This window comes from Micromys minutus, assembly GCF_963924665.1.
Source record: "Micromys minutus genome assembly, chromosome: 15".
In the NCBI taxonomy this organism is placed as follows: domain Eukaryota; kingdom Metazoa; phylum Chordata; class Mammalia; order Rodentia; family Muridae; genus Micromys; species Micromys minutus.
In genome coordinates this window covers 28,429,356-28,452,173 of record NC_137984.1, presented here as the reverse complement: position 1 = coordinate 28,452,173, position 22,818 = coordinate 28,429,356, and the positions used below count along the sequence as shown (strand labels likewise).

The window sequence follows — 22,818 nt, the reverse complement described above, 5'->3', positions numbered from 1 at the left end:
ATGCCTGCCATCCTTGCTCAAGCCCAGTGGTATGGCGCCATTTTCTTATTCTCCAGGTGAGTACAGACTTGAAGGATGACACACCTAACTTCAAGGTAACAGTGACTCGATGGGCTTAGTTGGGAATCTATTTGAGTTTTGAATGTCCTCTTAATCATTATTTCAAATGAGCTTCTAAATTAAAATTCTAGGCTTGTTTTCTTCTTTCATCATCTATTCATCAGAACAGGCTATTCCGATTGAAGTTTATGAAGAATAGAAAGCATTTTATTTGATGGCATGAGCTGTAAAGGGAGATCTGAGAAGTGATCTGAGACCTTTAAGGAAGAAAGAATGGTGCAGGACCAGGGAGGTGCTGATGATAAAGACCCAAGAACAGAGGTGTGGAGTAAGGATGGGAGAGGCTGCCTGCAGTCACAGATCAAGAGCCGCTGTGGTACCTATGACATAGGTAGAGCAGTAGGAAAGAGGAGAGTTTCTTGCTTGGTTTGAATTCCCAGGCAGGGATGACTTGTAATCAGTAGTAGGAAATGAAGAAAAGAATATAAGAATTAAGCCTGAACTAGTTCAGAGAATTAGAGTGGGGGGGTGGATAACACTGGCCATCTTCACAGTTTTCTATAAAGACACAGAGAATCTAATGAACAGAAAAAAAAATGTTGAAGGAATGGCAGCTGTCTGGATCAGTGCCCAAGAGACTCAGCGCACTCAGGGACAGGACACCCATGTCAGGAATAGTAAGTCAGCTGCGGGACAATCAATTATAATCTATCAATTATGTTAGATTTCAAGCTTAAAAAAGTTGCAGAGACAGAGGTTTTACTGAACTGAAATGTAAACAATTAATAGAAGAGGTGAATTATGGTTGTGTCTACTCAAGGAGCCACAAAGGAACTTGTGGTTTTCTTCAGGAAGAGCCGCTTCTCAGCACATTAATATTTATCAAATTGTACTTCAGAGAGCCTAGAATTAATTACTTGTGAGCAAATTTATCTTCTGAAGAAGATGACTCAGAAAGAGTGAATTTCAACTCGTTAGAACAGTGTTTTGCTAGGTATTAATTATACTATAGTCTTTCCATGGGCTTTTTTTTTTCATTACTGAAAACTAAGTGATGCAGAATGCTTTGAATTAAATATGAGGCTATATATTTTACTTATCTGGTAGGAACAGCCAGAGGAATAGAACATGTGTCTTTAAGGCGAAGATATTTCTTTTTCTCTTGTGTATTTATTTTATAATAGTATTTAGAAAAAAATCCATTTTAAGGAATACCTAGGATTATAAGGCATGCTTGGGATCCAGAGAGGGATGTCTGGAACCATGGGAACATGACAGTGGGGTACATGAGGCTAAAAATGAGGAATCAAACAGAAATGGACATTTGGGAAACTGGAAGGTTCCCGGTATTTTGTAGTCGCAGGTAATTTGTAGTAAGACCACTAGATGGAGATCTGTCTGGGAGACACCGGAAACTGAAATTTCAGATGGATATACAAGATTGGTGCTAACACCAATGTACAATGATGTCACAATGTACAATTAGGGATGGTGGTCCAGTTCCTCAAGTGACACAAGCATGAGCCACCAGATAATTTTCAGTATCATCCAACAGTGGCCACCCCACTGCCAGAGTCCAGAAATAGCCCCCCTTTCTGTCTCTGGCTTTCCTCTCAGCTGTAATAGGATGGAACAGGGAAGAGAACACTTTACCCCGGACTCTGGTTCGTTCACTAGATCCTGCTTGTGACCCAGGCTGAGAGCCTCCTTGGGAGCTGGGCTGGGAGCTGGGCGTGCTGGAGCTGGAGGAACTGCCACTGCTGGTCCGCTGCAAGGAGCTCTCCAGGACTGGCTCTGTCCTGCGGAGATCGGGGTTGCTGCAGGGACAGGAGAATGCAACAGCTACAGGTCAACATCCACACAAGGTACTCACTTAACAACTCAGAAGCGAGAAACAAGACTTTAAATATAAACTGTGGAGGACCTGAATAGATATTAAACACACAAAAACACACAAACACACACACACACACACACACACACACACACCATATATAACACTCAGTAGCACCTTACATTATGAAAATGGTTATCTCAGAAAGAGGCATGATAACCATTGCTGCTGAGGGTGTTGAAAAGAGACTCTTGCATCTTTTGGTAGGATGCAAATAAGCATATCCATAATGGAAAATATTATGGGGAGTCCTCCAAGAATTACAAAAAGATCTATGATGTGACCAAACAATTCTGCTTCTGTGTATGGATCCAGAGGAAATGAGGTCACTGTGTGAAAGAGGTAGATCCACTCACTGTTGCACTAGCAGGTAAAGAAAATATGGCATGGTGTTATACATATGTAGCACATACATATTCTGTACATATGTCAAGCACCCGAGAAGACGTACTGCGTGGATATATGGACCTTATATATGGATAGGCACAACTCAGAGCATACAGTCTGGATCGGTAGCAGCTATGGGGTTTGGTTTGCAGATAATGGGATGTAAGCAAAGAAAGGTTTCAGTTAGACGGGAGGAGCAACCTTTGGAAATCTGTTTCATACTTTGGTGCCTTTACTTAATATGTATGCTTAAAACAGAAGCTTTTTGAGAAAAGATCTCATTGTATAGAATACTGCAGTACAACAGCCAGGTTGAAGCCAATCTTAAATGTTTCCCCCACAAAACCCAGTAACTATTCAAGTTCCCTTCACAATTTATACAGATATCAAAATATCAACTGATACACATAAACACATATACATTTTTACCTTGTATACATTAATAAGGCTGTGCAGTGATGTGCTATTGATAGAGACTTCTGAAAGCCTGTACTCAAGGGTCCAAGGGAAGATCGAAGCCAGGCCTTTCTGGTGGAGCTATAGCCAGACGCTGGGAGGGCAGTATGTTTTCACTTACTCAGAGTTATCCTAGTAAGAATGGTCAGGCAGCTGAGAGAGATCAGTGCCGGGACACACTGCATGCACTTTGTAAATCTAGCTAGGCACACAGTTCCTTTCATTCCCACTTATCCTCCAGGGAATCACAGGATAGGTAAAGATGGAATGTGCCTACCTCCATCACCTGGACCTTCATCAAATAAAGGGAGAAGACTAGCAATGCTGGTTGCTGATGTTCTCATGACTTTATTAAAAAAAAATAATGAACAGCATAGTTGCTTAGAGGGGAAAGCCAACATAGCGCCCAACATCTCCATCATTTGTGAAACCTCTCATCACCCCGAGAACATTGTTGTGAGTGGAGACACGCAGTGCTGTGGTTCAGACACAGGGAAGTATTTTTAAAATGTAATATTATATACTCCTCCACTGTTGGTGGGGTTGTAAACTGGTACAACCACTCTGGAAATCAGTCTGGCGGTTCCTCAGAAAATTGGATACAGTACTACCGGAAGACCCAGTTATTCCACTTCTGGGCATATACCCCAGGAATGCTCCAACATACAACAAAGACACATGCACCACAATGTTCAAAGCAGCTCTATTTATAATAGCCAGAAGCTGGAAAGATCCCAGATGTCCTTCAGTAAATGAATGGATACAAAAATTGTGGTATATTTACACAGTGGAGTACTGCTCAGCTATCAGAAACAATGACTTTATGAAATTTCTAAGAAAATGGATGCATCTAGAGAATATCATCCTGAGTGATGTAACCCAGTCACAGAAGAACAGACATAATATGCAGTCACTGATAATTGGATACTAACCCTAGAAAGCTTAGAACACCGCAGAAACAACTCACCGGCCATATGTAGCTCAAGAAAAACAAAGGCCAAAAAAAATGAAAGCCTCAGTCCTTCTTAGAAAAAAAATAAATGTATAGCACCCTCTCAAAAAATGTAATATTATGCTTTCATTTGTCCTGGCCGGCTCAAGAGCACTAGGTTCTGGGCAATGTGTTGGATGTTGGATGTATCCCATATAGAGTTGAAAATAACAGGGTCCTCATATTGAGGCATTTGTAGCTTACCCTACCAATGGCCTTACCATACAATATCCAATGTTGTAAGCAAAAAAATAAGCAACATAGTCTCTTTTGTTTGTTGATTTTTTTTAAAAAGAAAGATAGCAAACAAAAGCAATGGGCTTCATTATGATTCTTTTGCATATACTTTTAAACCACATATCTGGGTTTGTGGCAATGTATAAGCCCCACTCATGGTTGAGTAGAAGTGACTAGTAACCATGGTTAAATTTATGGGGAATTTTGTTGTAAAAACAGCACAATTCATTAATTTTGATGATGTAAATTGAGAATTTATGACAATATTACAGCATTTGTGGGATTTGTGGGTGCTAAGTAAACTTAACAGTAAAGCCAGCTTCAGAAGGACTGTTGGTAAACCTCATGAGAATCAAGAATTCTTTCTGTAATAATGGTACTCCTTAATGGACAGTAACTATTCTTGTGGGAACTCCTTGTATCTAAGGGGTTGAAATAAATTAAGGTCCCAAATGCAAATACCCCTAAATTACAAAATACTTAAAATGGCCAGTGTTTGTGTCCTAAGTATCTTGCATTCCAAAGTTTTTGTTTTTACAAAGTATATGCGAAAGAACCATAATGAAGCCCATTGCTTTTGTTTGCTATCTTTCTTTTAAAAATATCAACAAACAAAAGAGACTATGTTGCTTATTTTTGCTTACAACATTGGATATTGTATGGTAAGGCCATTGGTAGGGTAAGCTACAAATGCCACAGTATGAGGACCCTGTTATTTTCAACTCTATATGGGATACATCCAACATCCAACACATTGCCCAGAACCTAGTGCTCTTGAGCCGGCCAGGACAAATGAAAGCATAATATTACATTTTTGAGAGGGTGCTATACATTTTTTTTTTGTTTTAGAGAACAATTGTATCTAATCCTCAAATAGTGACTTCTCTTCCCTGCTCTCTTTTATCAAACAGTGGTGGTCAAGGAGTTATTGATGAGTTCCCAAATTATTTGTCGTAAAACATATTACTAACCAAATTCCTTATAAACAGAGAGTGGTAGATGGCATTAAAGTTATTTACACTCTTCTGATTCTGTAGGATGATAATGTCACCTTCTTTGTATTTAAGAAACTATTGAGAGAGTGTTGGTGCTTCAGGCTTTGAAATGTTCTTTGTGGTGGCTGTGGTGTGGTGACAGTAATCAGTTACTTGCTCTACTTAGCTTTCCTTTGTTGCTTCAATCAAAATCTTGTTGACTCACACCTAAATTAAGTCAACAAGATCAGGAAGAGAACCAGAGAAAGTCAGGTCAGGAGATGTACTGTCAAGTGACATCATCACCCCGGCAATGAGATACACATGTAAAGATAATGGTTAACAGGTTGTTACTCTGAAAGCTATGTAAATACCATTGGTGTTTGGGGAAAATTCATGCACACTGAGGAGTCACAAGTGGTGTTATATTGGAGTGAGACATACTGGGACTTGACAAATTATCAGAAAGGCTGGCATAGCCCGAGTGGAGATCCAAGCTGGTGTTTTTCTTGTACATGTGGATGGATGCTAAGAAGAGGCCATCAGGATAAATCGTGGTCTGTGGTAGGAAACAGGGAGTACTGATGAGAACAGCAGGGTGAGCTGGATGGTACTAGCTCTTAATGCTGTCTGCTTCCCATCATGGGCCCAGTGTGAGTGCCTGGCTAGGGGAAGAGGATGAACAGACAGAGGCTGTGGGCATGTTAGGCCCTGGCTATTTACAGACCTATCTGGGATGTGTCTTTGATGAAGCTTGGAGCTTCTTCCTGTGTGAGGCTAATTAGATCCCATGAGCATTTGATTCCTGACTTGGGCCTCATTAGCACAACCCTTTCCCTGGCAACTCACCATCCCAGGTGCTGATTGTATTAAGTTGCTATTCTTGCTGCTGCACACTAAAAGAAATACTTCGTGTCTGTGAAACCAAACAGCGAAACAGGAGAACTTTATGTTTTTTTTAACCTTATTTTTTTTCTTAAAAATATGAGTAATGTGAGACTATGTTATATGATATTTTTTTTCTTCCTCGTTACATATGTATGATTTGCCTTATGGGCTGAGGGCTCTCAAATAAATGTTTATAGAAGCTCAACTTCAGAATTCCACTAAATAATAGATTCCTTTTGTTCACACATTAATCAGGACTACTTGGATCTAAGCAAGAAAAAACTTCAAATTATCCAAATACATTTCTTTAAATGCTAAATTTAAGTTCACGGTTTTTCTATCCAGCAAACAATGACAAACATTGAAGGAATATGTGGCAATTATCCTATCTACTTGGACTCTGTAAAAAGTCAAAACAGAAAATGAGGATTACAATATGATTTGTGTCCAAAGCCTTGGGCCAAGTCTTTAATTAACTGGCTGACTGCCAAAATTCTCTTTACATTGTTCTTTGGTGACAAGGCCAACAAGAAAAACTAGTCATAAGAAAAAAGGTTTGGGATGGAACAAGGAATTCTTTTCTGAGATTAATCATTTAATCATTTTTTGGAATGTTTCTGGATTAATTTAAACCTGTTCTTGTTCAAAAAGTACTTGTTTGAGCGTATTTTAATTTGTCTTAAGAAGGATACATGAATCAAACTAAATAAAAGAGTCCAAAAGTTTTAAAACAGCAATAGTTCTATACAAGCAAATACAATCTTTATTTAAATTCTCCTGATCACCCTCAATGAGACCATTGCATCCAGGGGCATGTGGAGCCTGCCTTTGGAACTCAATCAATGTCCAGTTTCACAGGGATGAGGAGGAGCTCGGGACACTGGGCCACCACCCACTTTTACCTGTAGAAAGGGAGCTAATGAAAGTATGAGATGATCCTATTCCTAGATGAGTGGGGAACTTTTGGGGTGCAGATAAGTTCCACAGAGTCACATCCTTTCAAAGATAGTGAAGGCAGCAGGGTAAAGACATTGCCTTCAGGATTTGGGGGGACTGTTATTGGACCTATAAACTGTAGGGTGGGAAAGTCAGAGACGAAATGTCCTGCCAGTGAGTCCGGGGTTCCTCAGGCAGGTTACCAGAGTTCAAATCCTAGTCCTGCCATTTCTTCTCAGACACTTGGGGCTGTTTGTTTAAGCTTTGTTTATTTCAGCCCCCCTTTCTTTTTCTTTTTCTTTTTTTTTTAATAAATTGAACAACTTTATTTTAAAAAACAAAGATAAATGTCCAGATTTTAAGCATTTTTACATAAAAGTATATGAATGCATTTTTGTCAGTACTTGATTTTTTTTAAAGGTTTGATAGTATGCATTAAAATCTTACTGGTTACAATGTTCAGCTCCCCTTTCTCTAAAGCAACAGTGATGGAAGCCAATGCTTTGGAATCACTATGTGGGTCAAATAGTTACTATCTGCAGTGCTAGTTGGCAAGATGGCTCAGCAGGTAAAGATATTTGATGTCCTATCATGACGACCTGAGTTCAATCCCTGAATCCTACTGATAACCAATTCCATCAATGTGTCTTCTGACTACACACACACACACACACACACACACACACACACAATTTTAAAATGTTCATAATACAGTGAAAATACTATGCCATACATATTAGTGCTCCAGAGATGTTCATTAAATGCTGAAATAGATATAAATTGCCTTAGAAATAGAAGGCAAGGTACTGAAAGGCTTGCCACAAATGGAGAAAAGGCTTTGGCTTATAGCTCACCATACTTGGCTGGCATGAAGACCTGGGAGCCTCAGGGATCCTCTAGTCTGTATTTATCCACTGCTGGGATTCTAAGCACATTAGCACATCTGATATCTTTACATGGGGTCTAGGTATCAAACTAATGCTCTAAGTTAGTACATGTATATACTGACCCCAAAGCACAATACAGAAGAGAGTCAAGGCCTCATTTGTCTCCCAGCGACACATGTGACCCAAAGAGCATGAAGTACACTTGGATCCCTGGGCCCTGGAGTCAGTCTCTAAACAGTCTCAAGGCCACATATAGTTCTGCATGCAGCATGGTATTAACACACATTAGTTAAGTGTCGCAGATGAAATAACAAAAGAACACAAAATGTCTTGAGTCTGTTCTCTACTAAGCTGTGTAATTTTCACTGAAACCTCAACATGTTCTAGTTTCCCTTGGGAATCACTTACAAGAAAAGGTGATAAAGAAATATGTTGGGAGTACAATGTGTGAAGGTGTGTGAAGGTCTCTGGATATTTAATTGTTAATTATGTACCACTAGAGAGCTAAATGCTGGCAGGATTCTGGTATTGCCATTTCTGTGGCTCATTACTGTGCTCTCTACTTTGTAGATATTCCATTCTTCCTCACCTGCCTAAGGCAACCTAGCATGTATCAGAGATTGTCTCACTACTGGTTGGATGGGGAGCTTGGGGGCAGGAAGAATGAGAATGCTGGAGATTCAGCCAGTGGACACAGAGGTAAACAGACCAGAGCAGAGCAGTAAGGTAGAATTAGTCATGTGGCAGGAGGCAGGCTAGTTAGTCGGGTTAAGTTTAGAGTAGCTGGGGGACTGTCCTAGCTGAAAAGCCTAAGCTATGAAATACTAAAAAGAGTCTGTGTCATTATTTTATCATTGGCAGATCTAAGTCCTGCTATAAAAATAAAAAAGATATTGACCAAGTAGAAGAATACAGCTTGGAAGGATTGTAAAACAAGACCAATTACTTAAAAACACCTCCCTCCCCCATTTAAAGGCTTCATTGATGAGTGATCATCCTTTGATGGGTAGCAAAAGAATGAGGTAAGAGGCATGAGCCCCACTTTGGATGCGCTGTGAAGTTCTTTTCCATGGTCAGTGCTTGACCACAGAACCTACCATGATGCAAGGAAGACGACCCAAGCAAAGGCTTCAGAAACCCTGTGCATTTTGGTGGTTTTTTCCTTTGAAATTCTGACCAAACTGGCAGCTCAGGGAAGTGGAACTTTGTAGCCAACTTGCAGACTGGTGAGAAGTAAATGACAACCAACCCCACCAACTGTTCAGGTTGCTTTTGTTCATGGCAGAGGTGAAGGAGCCTGGGGCATATTCCAACATGAGTCAGTCAGTACAGTACTCCTATTCAAACACAGAGACCGGATTTTGAAGCCTCAGCCTCAACTGTAATCTCAATAGGATCATTTGTAATCCTGGTGCTGGGGAGGCAAGGACAGCAGGATCTCTGGGGCTTGTGGGCTAGCCACCCCAGCTATATCAGTGAAATCGAGGTTCAGTGAGAGACCCTGCCTCAAGAAATAAGGTAGAGGGGCATAAGAGAAAGATGGCAGACACTGATGTCTCTACATACCATGGCAAGCTTGTGTCAGTCAGAGTCTAGCTTTGTGGGCTTCTCTCCTAATCTGATATGGGTTCTGTAGATAAGACTTTGGTTGCCAGGATTATAGAGCACTTTTCCTTAACTGCTTTCATGAGCCATCTCTCCAGCCCATCGGTTCACGGTTTATGTTCTGGTCATGTAGAGGTGAGAACTAGCCAAAGCAAGGCTGCTCTGCTGACTATCTCCCAGGATGAGAAGGGGATGCTCCACCTTCTTAGCCCAAATCTTTCTGATGTGCATTGTAGGTGAGTAACTACAACCTCTTAGCTCCCAACTCTCTACCTTAGAAAGATGCTGGCCATCTCTCACAGGGTCTTCATTCTTTGCACAAAATATAGCATTTGAGTGTTTCAAGGGAAAACCACCTGCACCTTTTATAAGTTTCTGGCCATAAAACATCCATTGTCTTAGGCCCTCGTGTCATTAAAACATTTCCAAGGAATTAAACAGCTGTTCTTGCTTGCCTATAACAGCACATCTTTCTTTTTGGTTGGCAGGATTAAAAAAAAGAAAAAAAAAAAAAACCTTTCATGCTGGGATGATGCGTGAAACAAACAGCCGGATTCCAAGCAAGTGGTCTAATGAGAATATCTTCTAGGGTTGGTTCAAAAGATCAGGAGGCGCTGATAACTGGGGGCTGAAAGAAAGGGGTTGGTGATGCTCAGCCTGCATGCAGTGTTAGTGTGCTCTGTTCTCTGGCCACAGAACCTTCTAGTTAACCTGGGGCTGCTTAGCCACATCAGCTAGACACAGATCTGACAAGCCTCAGAGGAGGTTCACAGACTCCTACAATTTGTATCTCTCCCCAAAGGGATCACTCCCCAAAGGATGAGGCTGGGATCTTTTGCCTGAAGAGATTTGAACTAGAATACCTCCTCCTTTGGGGAGTGATCCCTTCCTAAGGTCATTCAAGAGAGAGCCAAGTGAATGTCTTAAAATAAAAAGCATTTTGTATAGAAGCAAAAACAATAAGCCCCCTGTCCTTTTTCCCCTCCCCCTCTGCCTTTATGGACTTTCTCTCATTATGGAAACGACGAAGAAGAAAGCATCTTGCCCTAGTGTGTCTTTTTTATAGCCTCAGCAGAGGCTGCTTGCTATTTCAGTGAATCCTAAAAAAGGATGTATTCATCATGACAAATCAGAGGGAGACTTGATGAATGACAGCAACAAACAGCATCTGTTGCCACATGAAGTCTGCCCAGATACTGTGTAGTTGGTGCTTACTCACCAGCATCCTTTGAGACATCTGCCCCAACCAGTGGAAGCTGCATGCAACCTCCTGGTTATAGGAATATGCATGGTAGAAGGAAAGTTCTGGAAGAACATAGAGTAAATCGTGGGAGTATGACTGAATTTCAGAGACCCTCTATAATGTCACTGAGATGATTTCCTGATCAAAGCTGGTCCTGTAAGGCTCCAGCTTTAGAATTTCTGGAGTGACTTACTGTTCTCAGGCAAGAGCTCTTTGATGTCTCAGTGGTTCTTGGGGCACATTTCTTTACCTGGCACTACAATTCAACTCTGGTTTTATACTTCTGGCTCCATGAATGAGGTTGCTGAGGCAATGGTTTGTCATGTTCCAACCACATCTGTATTTCTAAGTTTGTGCCTAGATTTTAAAACATGTTATATTGAAGTTACTGAAAGGCCACCAAAGTCGACAGTCCAGGTGACAAGTACATATGCTTCAGAAGTAAAGAAAAGAGCAGAGACATAGCGGGCATCTCAGATAATCATGGTGACCTCCTTCCCCTTACCTTGCCCTGATAGGCTGAGATCCGAGTCTGGGGCCCAAAGCACTGCCATTCCCAGGAGAATTCTTTCTGGCTAGTGCTGGGGATATAGAAGTTGTTCTTTGAGGCACCTGGAAGAAAACCGGAATTCAGAAACATTTTCCATAATAGAGTGTAGGCAGGCTACTGTCTGAGGAACCTCCTCCTCTCTGAAGACTGGTTGGAGGTTACAGACACTGTCTTGTCCATGAAAGAACTGCCTTTCACACTTCAGTGAAACAGTAAACTCCCGAAACAAAGCCAAAGGGGGTTCTCCTGTCAAAAGTCAAGGAGGCACATTCTACAGCCATTAGGCCATTTTAATCTCAAAAACTAAAGGGAGGTTGCACTAATGACATTGGCCCACTGAAGCAGAAGAAAATACCTCTCGTTTTGGGCAAGAGTGGAAACTAGGAGAAACCTCCAAGGAGTGCCCTTACTCCCTCCCTCTGAAGTGGCATTAGGTAGGAGCCATACAGATGGAGTCACATTCAGCTTATCACAATGAACAAATAGACTATGAATTCTAGTGAAAAACTGGGTACTAGTCTAGACCTTGGACAATAAATAACATACTGGGGAGCCCAGAGAATTTATTATTGTATTGTTTACTTTTTAATATATGTGTCTGCTTGAGTCTATGTGAGTCCATGTATATTATACATGCATATGTGCACATATAACATATATGTGCTGGGTGCTCATGGAAGCTGGAAGAAGGTACCAGATCTCCTAGAACTGGAGTTACAGGTAGTTGTGAGCCATCCAGTGTGTGCATAGGGAAATGAACCAGGGATCTCTCAAGAGCAGGAGAATGCTAACCGAGGGCGAGGTCTGCAGGTCCTATCACTCTTAGAACATGAAAACACAGATGGTTTTACTTCCTGAGCAACTTACTGTTGTTAATCAACATCCCATGCAAGGCGTGTTTTGTCGTTAATTAGCAAATGTTAATTCTATATAAAATAATTAATATTGGAAATCGTGGAAGGGGCTTCAAAATGGCCGTGTAAATAGGAAGGAGTGGGAAGTGAAGCAGAAGTATGCATCACTCGCTCCACAGGGTAGGGCACGAGTAGCATCCCAGTGAGAATCACAATTCTCACAAAGCACACAGGCACAAGGCGTCAAGGTTCTGGTGTCGGGTATTGTACAAAGGGAGATTTACAAGAAACGTGCTATTTACAAGAAACGTGCGTATTAGTGCAGGAGATTGTCAGTGTAAGTGTTATCCTTTGTTTTGAGAAGAACTATTTTATTTTGATTCATTTTATATCAGTCAAGGAAGTCAAGAAAGTGGAGTCAAGGAAGCAAAACAAAATGGCTGAGCTGGTCTACTCCTGTTCAGATGAAGTCCTGCTGCTGTCACTAAACAAAAGCATTTAGAGGGCTCAATAGCTGACTGAAACCTGAACACTGACATGTACCTAACGTCTCCTCCTAGCTTTGTATAGCTCTACCTGAAGGTTAGAGAGTGGCTAAGTAAGACACTTCCTCTTTCGGGTCTTCAGCTCTTGTCTACAGCTTAATTTTCACAATGAAGTTCTCTTCTAAGTAGCCATCTTAGATGGGGTTTCTGAGACTCCCTGGAGACCACGGCGGACAGTCCAGTCACTGTCTCATTGTCAAAATAATTTCAATCCTGCTGTGACCCCACTTGAGTGGGAGATGGCAATACTTTATAAATCATCAAAACCATTTTCCTTTTCCTGGAGTTAATGGTAACAGTGTTTTCTGGAAATCCAGGACATTACAATTGCCACAGTTCCGTATACTGAGCTCAGCAGGAAAGACTCTGGGACAAAAATGCCTTCAGCATTTTAAAGACATCCAGGTTGACCGTAGACATATGTACGGTCACATTCCAGAACATTGCTTGGAACAGCTTAGTATGTAAAATGAAACCAAGGAACTCAGGGTTGTTCCGTAGAGAAAGAAAACTAGTCATTTCTCTGTAAAGTCCAACCCTCTGCAATTAATTGAGCCTGGAAATTTAGTACCCCTTACCCTAAAAGGAACATTCATTAAGTAGATATAAGTGAAATGCTTAAAGACAAGGCCAGCCTGTATGTGTGTATAATGTGTTTTCATATGTGTGTATATGAGTGTGACGGACTGTGTCCGTGTGTGTGTGTGTGTGTGTGTGTGTGTGTGTGTGTGTGTGTATCTGCCTATGGAGGTCAGGGGTCAATGCTCGGTATCTTTCTCAATATCTCTCTGTCACTCTGTTTCTGTCTTTCTGCTTCTCTCTGTCTCTGTCTCTACCTCTCTCAGTCTGTCTCTGTCTCTCTAACTTCCCATCTTTCCATCTCTCTGTCTCTGTTTGTCTGTGTGTAACAGGGTCCCTCATAGAACCCAGAACTCACCAATCTAGCTAGACTCTTTAGGCCAGGGATCTTCTTGTCTCCGTCTCCTCAGTACTAGGATCAGAGGCACATGCCACCATGCCTGGCTTTTGAGTGCTGGGGACCTGAACTCAGACCCTCGTGCTTGTGTAAGAAGCATTTCAGTGACTGGGTCATCTCTCCAGCCCCCACAGCATTTTCTGAATCCTTAAAATCTGGCCAAGATTTGTGTCGTTAAATGTAAGAGTAAGCAAAAAATTTTTCTTTTATTTATTTCGTTCATCTAGCTATAAATGCAATGATCATTGAAAATACCCACTAGTCTATTTTCTAACATGAACAGCAAAATGTCCTAGAATGTTTGGGGTTGAGAGTTATAATTCTGTTTTAAGACATCTACTTTTCTGTCACTCAAACTGAGTCTTTGCCCCTGTGGGAAGATAAAGATCAGAAATGATTAATGGCTAGCCAAGACTTAGCTTAGGAAGAGACACGTGTGAGAAGGAAGGTGCTGTCTAAACTGTGAAAGGGATGAAAGGGATGGGATGGTGGCGGATGCTGGCGATGGCAGCAGTGACACAGACACCCAGCAGCAGTGACACTACCTTTGGTGGAATGTCTTCTTCCTGTCGTAACCAAGAGCTTCGGTCAAACTTCTCAATGCGCGTGGGGAGAGGAGGGTTTTCCGAGGTGGGATCCGAGTTCTGGCGTGGCATCTCGACCCGGTGAGAGGTCACGTTCAGAGCCTCCTGGAACCCAGACAGGCCTTTTGTGGGTTGCTCGTGCACTGACTGGGAGGCGGTCAAGGCAGGTCCCTGGGATTTGACAGCTACCAGCTGCGGGATCTAAGTACACAACACAGGGGCAGCATTATTGGAAGTCCAGAGGTTGAAGGAACAGAAAGATCTGTAGGCAACAACTGGATCCATCAGAGCTTTGGTGGGGCAGTTTTCAGTTGGTGGTCACTGCACTTGGGACAGGCTTCACTGGCTGGCATACTCCTGCCATGAAAAGCTGCAGAAAACATATCTTATGACCCTCCAGAATCTTTAAGTTAGAAAACTCCTAGGGCTGACTCAGGGTTCCTGGCAACAGGTTCTGTTTGGTATTAGCGGGAATTGCTAAGAAGTCAGGGAGTAATATGGTAGTAGTAACAATTATTTTTATTCAGTATTTCTTGGGCAGCTATACAAGATATTTCATAAGCGATCCCAAGCTCCCTCCTGTAAAGTCCTTAGCTTTGACTTTAGATGCCATATTCTAAGTATCTTTCCTTCTGTGAACTCACATGGTTCACATAACTACCCTCCTCATCTCACACGTGAGCAATCCCAGGGACAAAGAGAATAAAGCCACATTCTAGATCTTACAGCTGATATGATGGAGTCCGAGCTGGAACCCTGTGTACTACTCCCAGAGCGCATGCATCTAAGCTCTGCAGTGTACTCTTTCTCCATCCACCGTGTGTGTGTGTGTGTGTGTGTGTGTGTGTGTGTGTGTGCGCGTTCATGTGTGTGTGTGTGTGTAGGCCAGAGGTGCCAACTTCAGAATGTTTACCCAGTTAATCATCTGTTTATCTTTTCTTTTGTTTCTTTCCTTCCTTTCTCCTTCCCTCTTTCCCTCTCTCCCTCCTTGCCACCCTTCCTCTCTTTTTGAGACAGGGTTTGCTTATGAAGCTCAGGTTGGTCTAGAAGTCAATGTAATCACAGCTGGCCTTTAACAACTCACAGAAATCCATTTGTCTCTGTCTTCTGAGTGCCAGGGATTAAAGGCTTGTGACAGCTGTGGCTTTCACTTTGTTTGTCGGTGACTCTGAACTTGCAATTTGACTAACCTGCCTGGCCAGAAAACTTTAAGGATTCTCCAGTTTCCACTTCCCCAGTGCTGGGCTTACAAGCCGACACTACCAGGTCAGGATTTTTTGTGTGCTCTAGGGATTGAACTCGGGGTCTTAAATGGAAAGCCCCTTACTGAATGGGCCACCTCCTCAGCAGTGTCCTGATTTCTACAAGACTGGCTGTCCCCACTGAGCATACACACCATCTCCTGATATCCAGACACCTCTTGAGGCATTTGGGCAGGGCGGTGCTGTTTTTCATGTAGGAATAACTTCTGGGATTTTTATTTAGCCTCTTTAAAAAAAGCATCAAATCCAGGGTGCAATGGATCCCTTCACCTTTACTGCAGTTTGTGAATACTGAAGCCATTCTGAGAGGCACAACCATTATGTTGACCCTTAAGAACTGTAGGGTAGTGTAAGACACCTGTGGGTATATACTGCACTCATAGGAGAACTGTAGGGTAGTGTAAGACGTCTGTGGGTATATACTGCACTCATAGGAGAACTGTAGGGTAGTGTAAGACACCTGTGGGTATATACTGCACTCATAGGAGCCCGAGCTCATCTGTGGGCCTGGCTCACATGGATCATGGCTGGGAAAAAATCTAGCTTACGTCCTGACTAAACTGCTCAGTCATGAAGTATCGATTTCCTATTGGTTTCATACAAGGCTCTGCCAAACCCAATTTGGTCTGTCATGTCTGTTGGAATGTCCTAGTGACATACCAGAAAAATCCTCAAATCTCTGTTCTACAGAGTGTCTTAAATAGACCTTGTAAAGTTCGTAGGATGCAAATAGCATTAAATACATGAATTAGCATGCAAACAAAACACATTTCAGTATCTAGTACAAAACCCACTCTCAAGTTAGAAGACCATTCCAAGCACATCTAACAACCTGAGGCACTGAAGAAGGCTTTTCCAGAGTCTATTCATAGACCCTCATCACTGCAGAAAAGACATTTCCCCACAGTGATTTCCACTAAAAAGGCAAAGGTTCATTATAAGGTCAAAGTAGGAGGTTTTTAAAAGAAGAGAAACCCTTGCAAAATATCCATTTTTGCAGAGTCAATAAAAGAGAATTATATACTGGTAAAAACAACCAGAGGAAGGTATGTTAAGCTGGTTGGTGGTGAAAAATCTTGAATTTCGCTCATTACCACCAACTTAAAGCACAAGGCAGCCTTGATTTTCATCATTAGTCCTTTAAGCTCCAGTTCAAACATGTTTCAAAGATGACCTCCAAATGCACCAGAGAAGCCTTACCACAGCTGGGTGCCAGGAAGAAATTAAAGATGTTTAGGTGAGAAAGTTGTATTAGCTTTTTTTTCCCCTCATAGAATTTCCATATTCCACTTCACCTTGAATTTCATCTTTGAAGAGCTTACCAGTAAGCTACTTTCCTAATAACAAAATAATCTTTCCCAACCAAACATCTTCATCCAGTGTTTCTAAGCCTCTAAAGGGCACCAGGACCAACCTGGAAGGCTTTTTAAAGACTGCCAGGCCCAACCCTGTGTCTCTGGTCAGTAAGTCTGAGGCAGACCCAAGAATATGCATTTTCCCCAAGTTCATTGGATGCTGCTGGCTGCTGGCTTGGTGAGCATGCCAGGAAAGCCACTGGCTTAGAAGGCACACATTGATTTCACCAAGTCCATTTCTCCAGTTCAGATTTCTACCCATATTTCAAAGAAGGGAAGAATACATGTATATAGTCTACCTCACAGGTCTATCTATGGATTTTAATTCTTTTCATTGTAACAACGAGAACGTCTGTCCCTACTCTGCACTCTACAGCACTTGCACGGGTCTCAGATGGAGCTACTTTATCAAGAGTGACTTTGAAGTTGACTCAAGGTCATTAGCTCTATGCTTCCTGTCTTTATTCTGGAGCCTCCCAATGCACAGATTAGTATAGAATTCCCATGGATTCTACACTAAGGGTCTTTGCTTCGCTGGTCCTATGTCATGCTAGACTATTGTAGACTTTTAATAAGCTGTCCTGGGCACAGGTGCCTACTGGAATAGAAGGGAGGTTATTATACCTGGGGATCAACAGGTCTGAGCATTGGGGGTGTCCGCGCAGGCTGAACCCCACTAATGCTGAAGGACTCTGATCTTGGGGGCAGGTTGGGGTCAGAGATCCTGTTGGCAACCTTGTGAGGCATGGCAGGTGAACTCTGTCGGTTGAGTCTCGAGCGTTCTTCTACCTAGAAGTCAAAGGAAAAGAAAATCTCAATGGTTAGAAGCTGGTTCCTTGTCCAATAAGGATTTTCTGTAGTAATTCTTGTATAGCCATTGTTATGCTGCTCTGATGAATTCAAAGAGCCCACATATGCCATTTCTGTTTCATAGCAAGATTATTTCCTCTCCTCTCTCCTTTCCTTTTCCTCTTTTATTTTCTCTTTCTCATAGAACTAGTCCCAGAAAACATGCAGAACACTTGAGCTCGTGACCCCACATCACCCAGTAGCTTGTGCTATGTCAGGTAACTGGGCATTCTTGGCCTGCTAAGCTTGAGCTAATATCCTGCTGATCAGTCATAGAGCCATGGGATCAGGCAGCAAGACAGTGTGCTTTACAGATAATCAAAGGGAGCCATGGTAGGCATTGAGACAGCTTAGGGGGAAAATAGAAACTTGCTTTGGGTTGACTCATAAGACAGGGGGACAAGAGCCACACAAGGACCGGTGGTGGTGAAGTGGCACATAGGAGTTCTGCTCTTCTCTGCAGGCTGCTGATAGGCACGTGGGCGCCCTGGATGCTCTTAATGACATGGCTGTCTTACACAGACTTCCTGTATCATTTTCTTTTTCTCTTCAGGGCCCTTTCCTTGCAATTGTCTCTCCCTGCTCCCCAAAATACACTGATCCTCCCTAAGCTTTCCATTCTCAGCATGGACTCTGATACCCTACTCCCTCCAACTCTCCCCCTGCCTCTTCCCACATTCTAGCCCTTCCTGTTCTTCTCAGCCCCACTTTCTCTCCTTTCAACCCATTGTCATGCCTTATTCTCCAGTGTGTCAGAGAACTAGTGCTTCTTTACAAACAGATTCTATGTCACTTTCAGTCAGTCCATATTTATAGCGGCAGATAGCCTGTTCCCAAAGATGACTTTAAAGAGAGAGTTAAATGAACATGATGAACATCAAAAGACAAGATGGAAGTCGTTAGTTTACAAAAGATGAGACTTTTGTTCTGGGTTTATCTTACACTGTCCTGCATTTCTTAAGGGTCAACACAATGGTTGTACCTCTCACAATGGCAAAACAATGCTGCACAGCACTCTTCTCCCCCTGTAACCCATCGGAGTGAGCTCTTGACTCACTTCTGTTGATTCAATAGTCAGGTCTGTCTCCATATGGATATGTACCAGATAAAGGTTTTTAAATTTTCTTTTTGCTGCCTGGTTTCAAACAAAACTTAAACGTCATATTAGTTTTATCTTTCTTACCCTCTTTTGAATCTTTCTAGAGAGAAATCCAATTTCCTATTCATAGTAAGTCTTTTGTAACGTTAAACATTTAAACATGCTACATTAAGCACTAAACCACAGATAAGAAATGGTCTGCCTTTATGAGGTGTAATATGAACATCTCTTCCCTCACTATGGCTTTGTGGGGCATGTCCAGTTGGCCTCCACTTGACTTTGGTTTTGAAATTCAAGGTCCTAGAAGTTTCCTACATACAAAATCATCTTAGCCACAGAAGGCCAGAGATATAAAGTAGAAACTGTTCACTTCGTGAGTGCAAAAGACACTATATCGGCAATAATTATTTGTCCATCATACTGAGCAGAAGAACAAAGCTAGGTATTGTTGCAGTTCCTCAAAGGTTCAAGAAGACAGTAACAGACACACCAAGCCCACACCATACAATGTGTCAGTTCCAAATGCCATACTCCTCGAAAGAAAAAGCAATGACCCTTCTTTGGCCACTAAAACTCCTCATTCCCTCAATCTTAAATTATACTACTTCAACAAGTTGTGTTTGAGCTCAGGAACTCAGGGGAGTAGATGTGTTTTAGAGGAATACGTGGATCACTACACTCTGGCCACCTGATATCCCAGGGTACACTGGTAGTATACAAATGGACATTTTCATGTGTTCAGAACCAAATGTATTCAGAGTGCGGCATACTTGTAATGATAGTTGGTGTTAGTTTTAACTGTCAAATACAGGGCAAAAAGTAAGTGCTGACTTTCACAGGTAAATTATGTGTTTGATTCGTTGTAGAGAGAATATATTAAGCAAGTCATGCCATAGATTCTACCTTTTGAGTGTCTTAACAGGCAAGAGTCTATGTCATATCAAATAAATAACCAGTTGTGAATATTCAGTCAATAACGTCAAGATGGCTCAATGTCCTGAAATTTCATAAGTAGTTTAGACAACAAAGGGTGTAACAATGAGGCATTTGGTTACACATTCAATTCAAAATGTTTATATTACACAATTCAAAAATGTTTATATTTATTTGTGCATGTGAGAGAGTGTGTGTATACTTGTGTGCCCACACACATGCACAGTACACATGTGTGCTATAAAACACATTGGAGGTCAAAAGACAACCCCTGGGAGTTAGTTCTCTCCTAACATGTGTGTTCCAGGGATTGAACTCAGGTTGTCAGGCTTGCAAGCAAGCATCTTGAGATGATGAGCTATCTTGCTGGCTAACTGTAAATCTGTCTCAAGAAAAATCTTGCTTTTAAACCCTTTGGGAAGGTTGGGACACAGACATGCTTTACACCAAAATTTCTCCTTAAGTACTGGAGTAAAGACACCAAACCAAATGTTCCAACTGGCATTTAACAGAGAGAAAGCTGAGTGTACTCAGAAGCCATTGTTTCTACAAGGCAAAGACTCATCCCCTGATTGACTACAATGTATGTTTACTAACTGAACAGAAAGTAGATAGTGTGAGAAGAAAAGACAGTGGTTATTACACAGAGCAAAGACAAATGCAGCTCAACTGGAGCACAGTCCAGATCTGCTTTCATCTGCTTGAGGCCAGGTCTAGTACCAGAGGATCGACTCCAACCTTCTGCTGTCAGGAAGATGGGAAAACCAGAGGTACCAATGTTTCAATAAGGAAAGAGTTTATTGCACAAGCATGAGGACTGGAGTTCAGATCCCCAGAACCTCAGTAGAGCCAGATATGATATGTCTGTAGTGCACATCTCTAACCTCAGTGCTTCCATGGCAATAGGAAAGGTGGAGGCCGTAGGAGGTCACATGCCAAGGAGCCTTGTACATACAACAGTGATGGGCATGCACTGCAAGAGAGGGGACATGATAGAGTGCTAAAACAGTAAAATAAGACCCCATGCATGGTCATGTAAACTGAGTATCCTGCTGCAAGCTGGTGCAAGTTAAAATACTATCTGGAGTGGTGAAGGGTGATACATATCACCAGACGCCATTTTAGGGCACATGAGAAAAAGAAAGACGAGAAAAATGGTCAAATTCAGCTGATGGACATGACAGCATCATACGAACATGTACACAGAGCTAATCTGTCTCCCACCCAAATCAGGAAGAAATAATGGAAGAATTCTGAAAGGAGTGAACCTGCCTGACCAGCTTTTTAATGCAGAGACATTCGTGTTCCTTGCTGGCTGAAATCTGAAAATCAAATCCACAGCAACATTCAAATCCAATAGAAAACTACCAAGTCAGTGTTTGACAAGACTCCCAAAGGTCAACTAGCCTCATCACTGGGTTGAAGATAAAGGTGACAGCAGGATACTGGGGTTTGCTGGCTGCCAGCCTAGCTCTAGCTTCAGTGACAGAGCCTGTATTAAGGGAATAATGTACATTTCTCTCTGGCCTTCACTCCTGCATGTACGGTGCATGCACATTAATAACCACACACAACCATGTGAATGCTCACACACAGGCACATCACAGGGGGTGAAGTATTGCATCTCATTGTTGATGAAAAATTTTCATTTTGGAATGAAGTGGACAGAGGAGTAATCTAAAAAGGAATAAAAATAGTTTTGGAGATAGACTAATGGTTATTTAGAAGCCAGATTATGTTAACCTCACAGGAAGAGAAGGATGATCATGAAGTTGTTGAAGAATGTTTGCACACATGTCCGGGGGTGTATTAATACCCAAGGAAGAACATTGGTACCTAGGAAGCCTAGTATCATGAATGATACCATGCACTAGATGCCACCCAGATTTTTGTGGTGGCCAGAGACCCTCATATCTTGAGTTCTTGATGACACAGCTATGCTGGTTATGTGCCCAGGTTTCTTTGACTGTGAGAGGTCTGGCCAGAAAACAGGGAAATCATGAGGTCACCAATATTGTCTTGATGCTATCAGTTTAGATTTGCCCCCAGGAGAGCTTCTGAGAGCCCAAGACTTGTGAACTGATTATGAATAGAGAGATGGACCAGGGACTCAATGATGGGGAAAGATAGACATAAAAAAAAACAGTGATGTCAAGGCAGACAAGCTAGAATAGGAGCTGGGGAGAAGCGGATGGGAAGAAGTGGGAACCAAACCATGTTCTCCTTTCTTGGCACACAAATACAGGGAGCTGCCTATGAAGAAAGAAACTCTGGGATGCTTTTCACTTAGTTTTGTGATCTTCAGGTATTCCTTTCCTAAATGTATGCCAGGAGCTAGGAACATGAAAGGTCAGAAGGTATATATCATAAACAGGAGATGTGGTACTTCTTAGAAGAGTCCAGGTACTAGGGAAGACATATGGTTTTATGCCTCTTCTCTTTTGTGGTCCACGAGACTCTCTATGGCCCTCCTTAACTCCTGTGATAGACAAATAGTAGTATATTACTTTGAAAATATATATTTTACATATGTAAATTTGTAATATGTAATAATTTGCATATGTAATATGTGCATATATTCCATGTGACTTTAGATCTCATTCCCAAAGTTTAGCTACATTCTGGGAAATGAGATCTCTGGCAGTCCCATTTTAGTGCATAAGGGGTCCTGAGGATTTAGTTGTTCTTCCAAACTAAGCTGGTCCATCTTCCTTCCTTGAGTGATGAGCAATCAAGGGTCCTTGTTTGCAGTTGAAATTTGCTTTGGATGATAATGGCACTAGTGTCCTAGAGAACAGCCCTTTTGCTTTCCCCGTAGTGATGTGGGTTGGAGCTGTGAGTCTGACTCTGCTGAGGATTTGAACCCAGCACAGTTAAGAAATGGCTCAGCAGTGGAAGAAAGCATTATGCCTCTGCCAGCCAGGCAGCCTGCTTAATAGACATGAATTCTGCTTACCCAAAAGAAGTGGCATAGGTTATTAAGGAGTTATGTTGAATAATCTTGATTGGCAACTTAATGAGATTTAGAGCCATCATGGAAACAAATGTTTGCACATATCTGTGAGGCACTGGTTAGATTTGAGTAACTGATGGGAAGACCAACCCTATATGTGCTATGGGCTGGAGCTCCACACTGACTAAAAGGGAGCTGAGCAGAGTCATCCACCACTGGTCTTCCTCCTCGGTGAGTGGCTGCCTCTTGTTCCTCCTGCTACACTGTCTCTGCCATGGCAGACTGTATTTCCTAGAGTTG

General features: G+C 42.0%; 1 protein-coding gene across 4 annotated transcripts in view; it reads right to left on the bottom strand.

The window, feature by feature from the left end:
* Nucleotides 1-22,818, bottom strand: part of TNIK (TRAF2 and NCK interacting kinase) — a 373,654-nt gene that overhangs the window by 47,284 nt on the left and 303,552 nt on the right. For all 4 annotated transcript variants that reach the window (XM_080929385.1, XM_080929386.1, XM_080929387.1 and 1 more), the window contains 4 exons: nucleotides 17,309-17,473; nucleotides 14,029-14,268; nucleotides 11,064-11,170; nucleotides 1,714-1,877 (listed from right to left, as the gene is read on the bottom strand). In XM_080929385.1, the coding sequence (XP_080785511.1) occupies nucleotides 1,714-1,877; nucleotides 11,064-11,170; nucleotides 14,029-14,268; nucleotides 17,309-17,473 (676 nt within the window). The remainder of the gene's footprint in view (nucleotides 1-1,713; nucleotides 1,878-11,063; nucleotides 11,171-14,028; nucleotides 14,269-17,308; nucleotides 17,474-22,818) is intronic.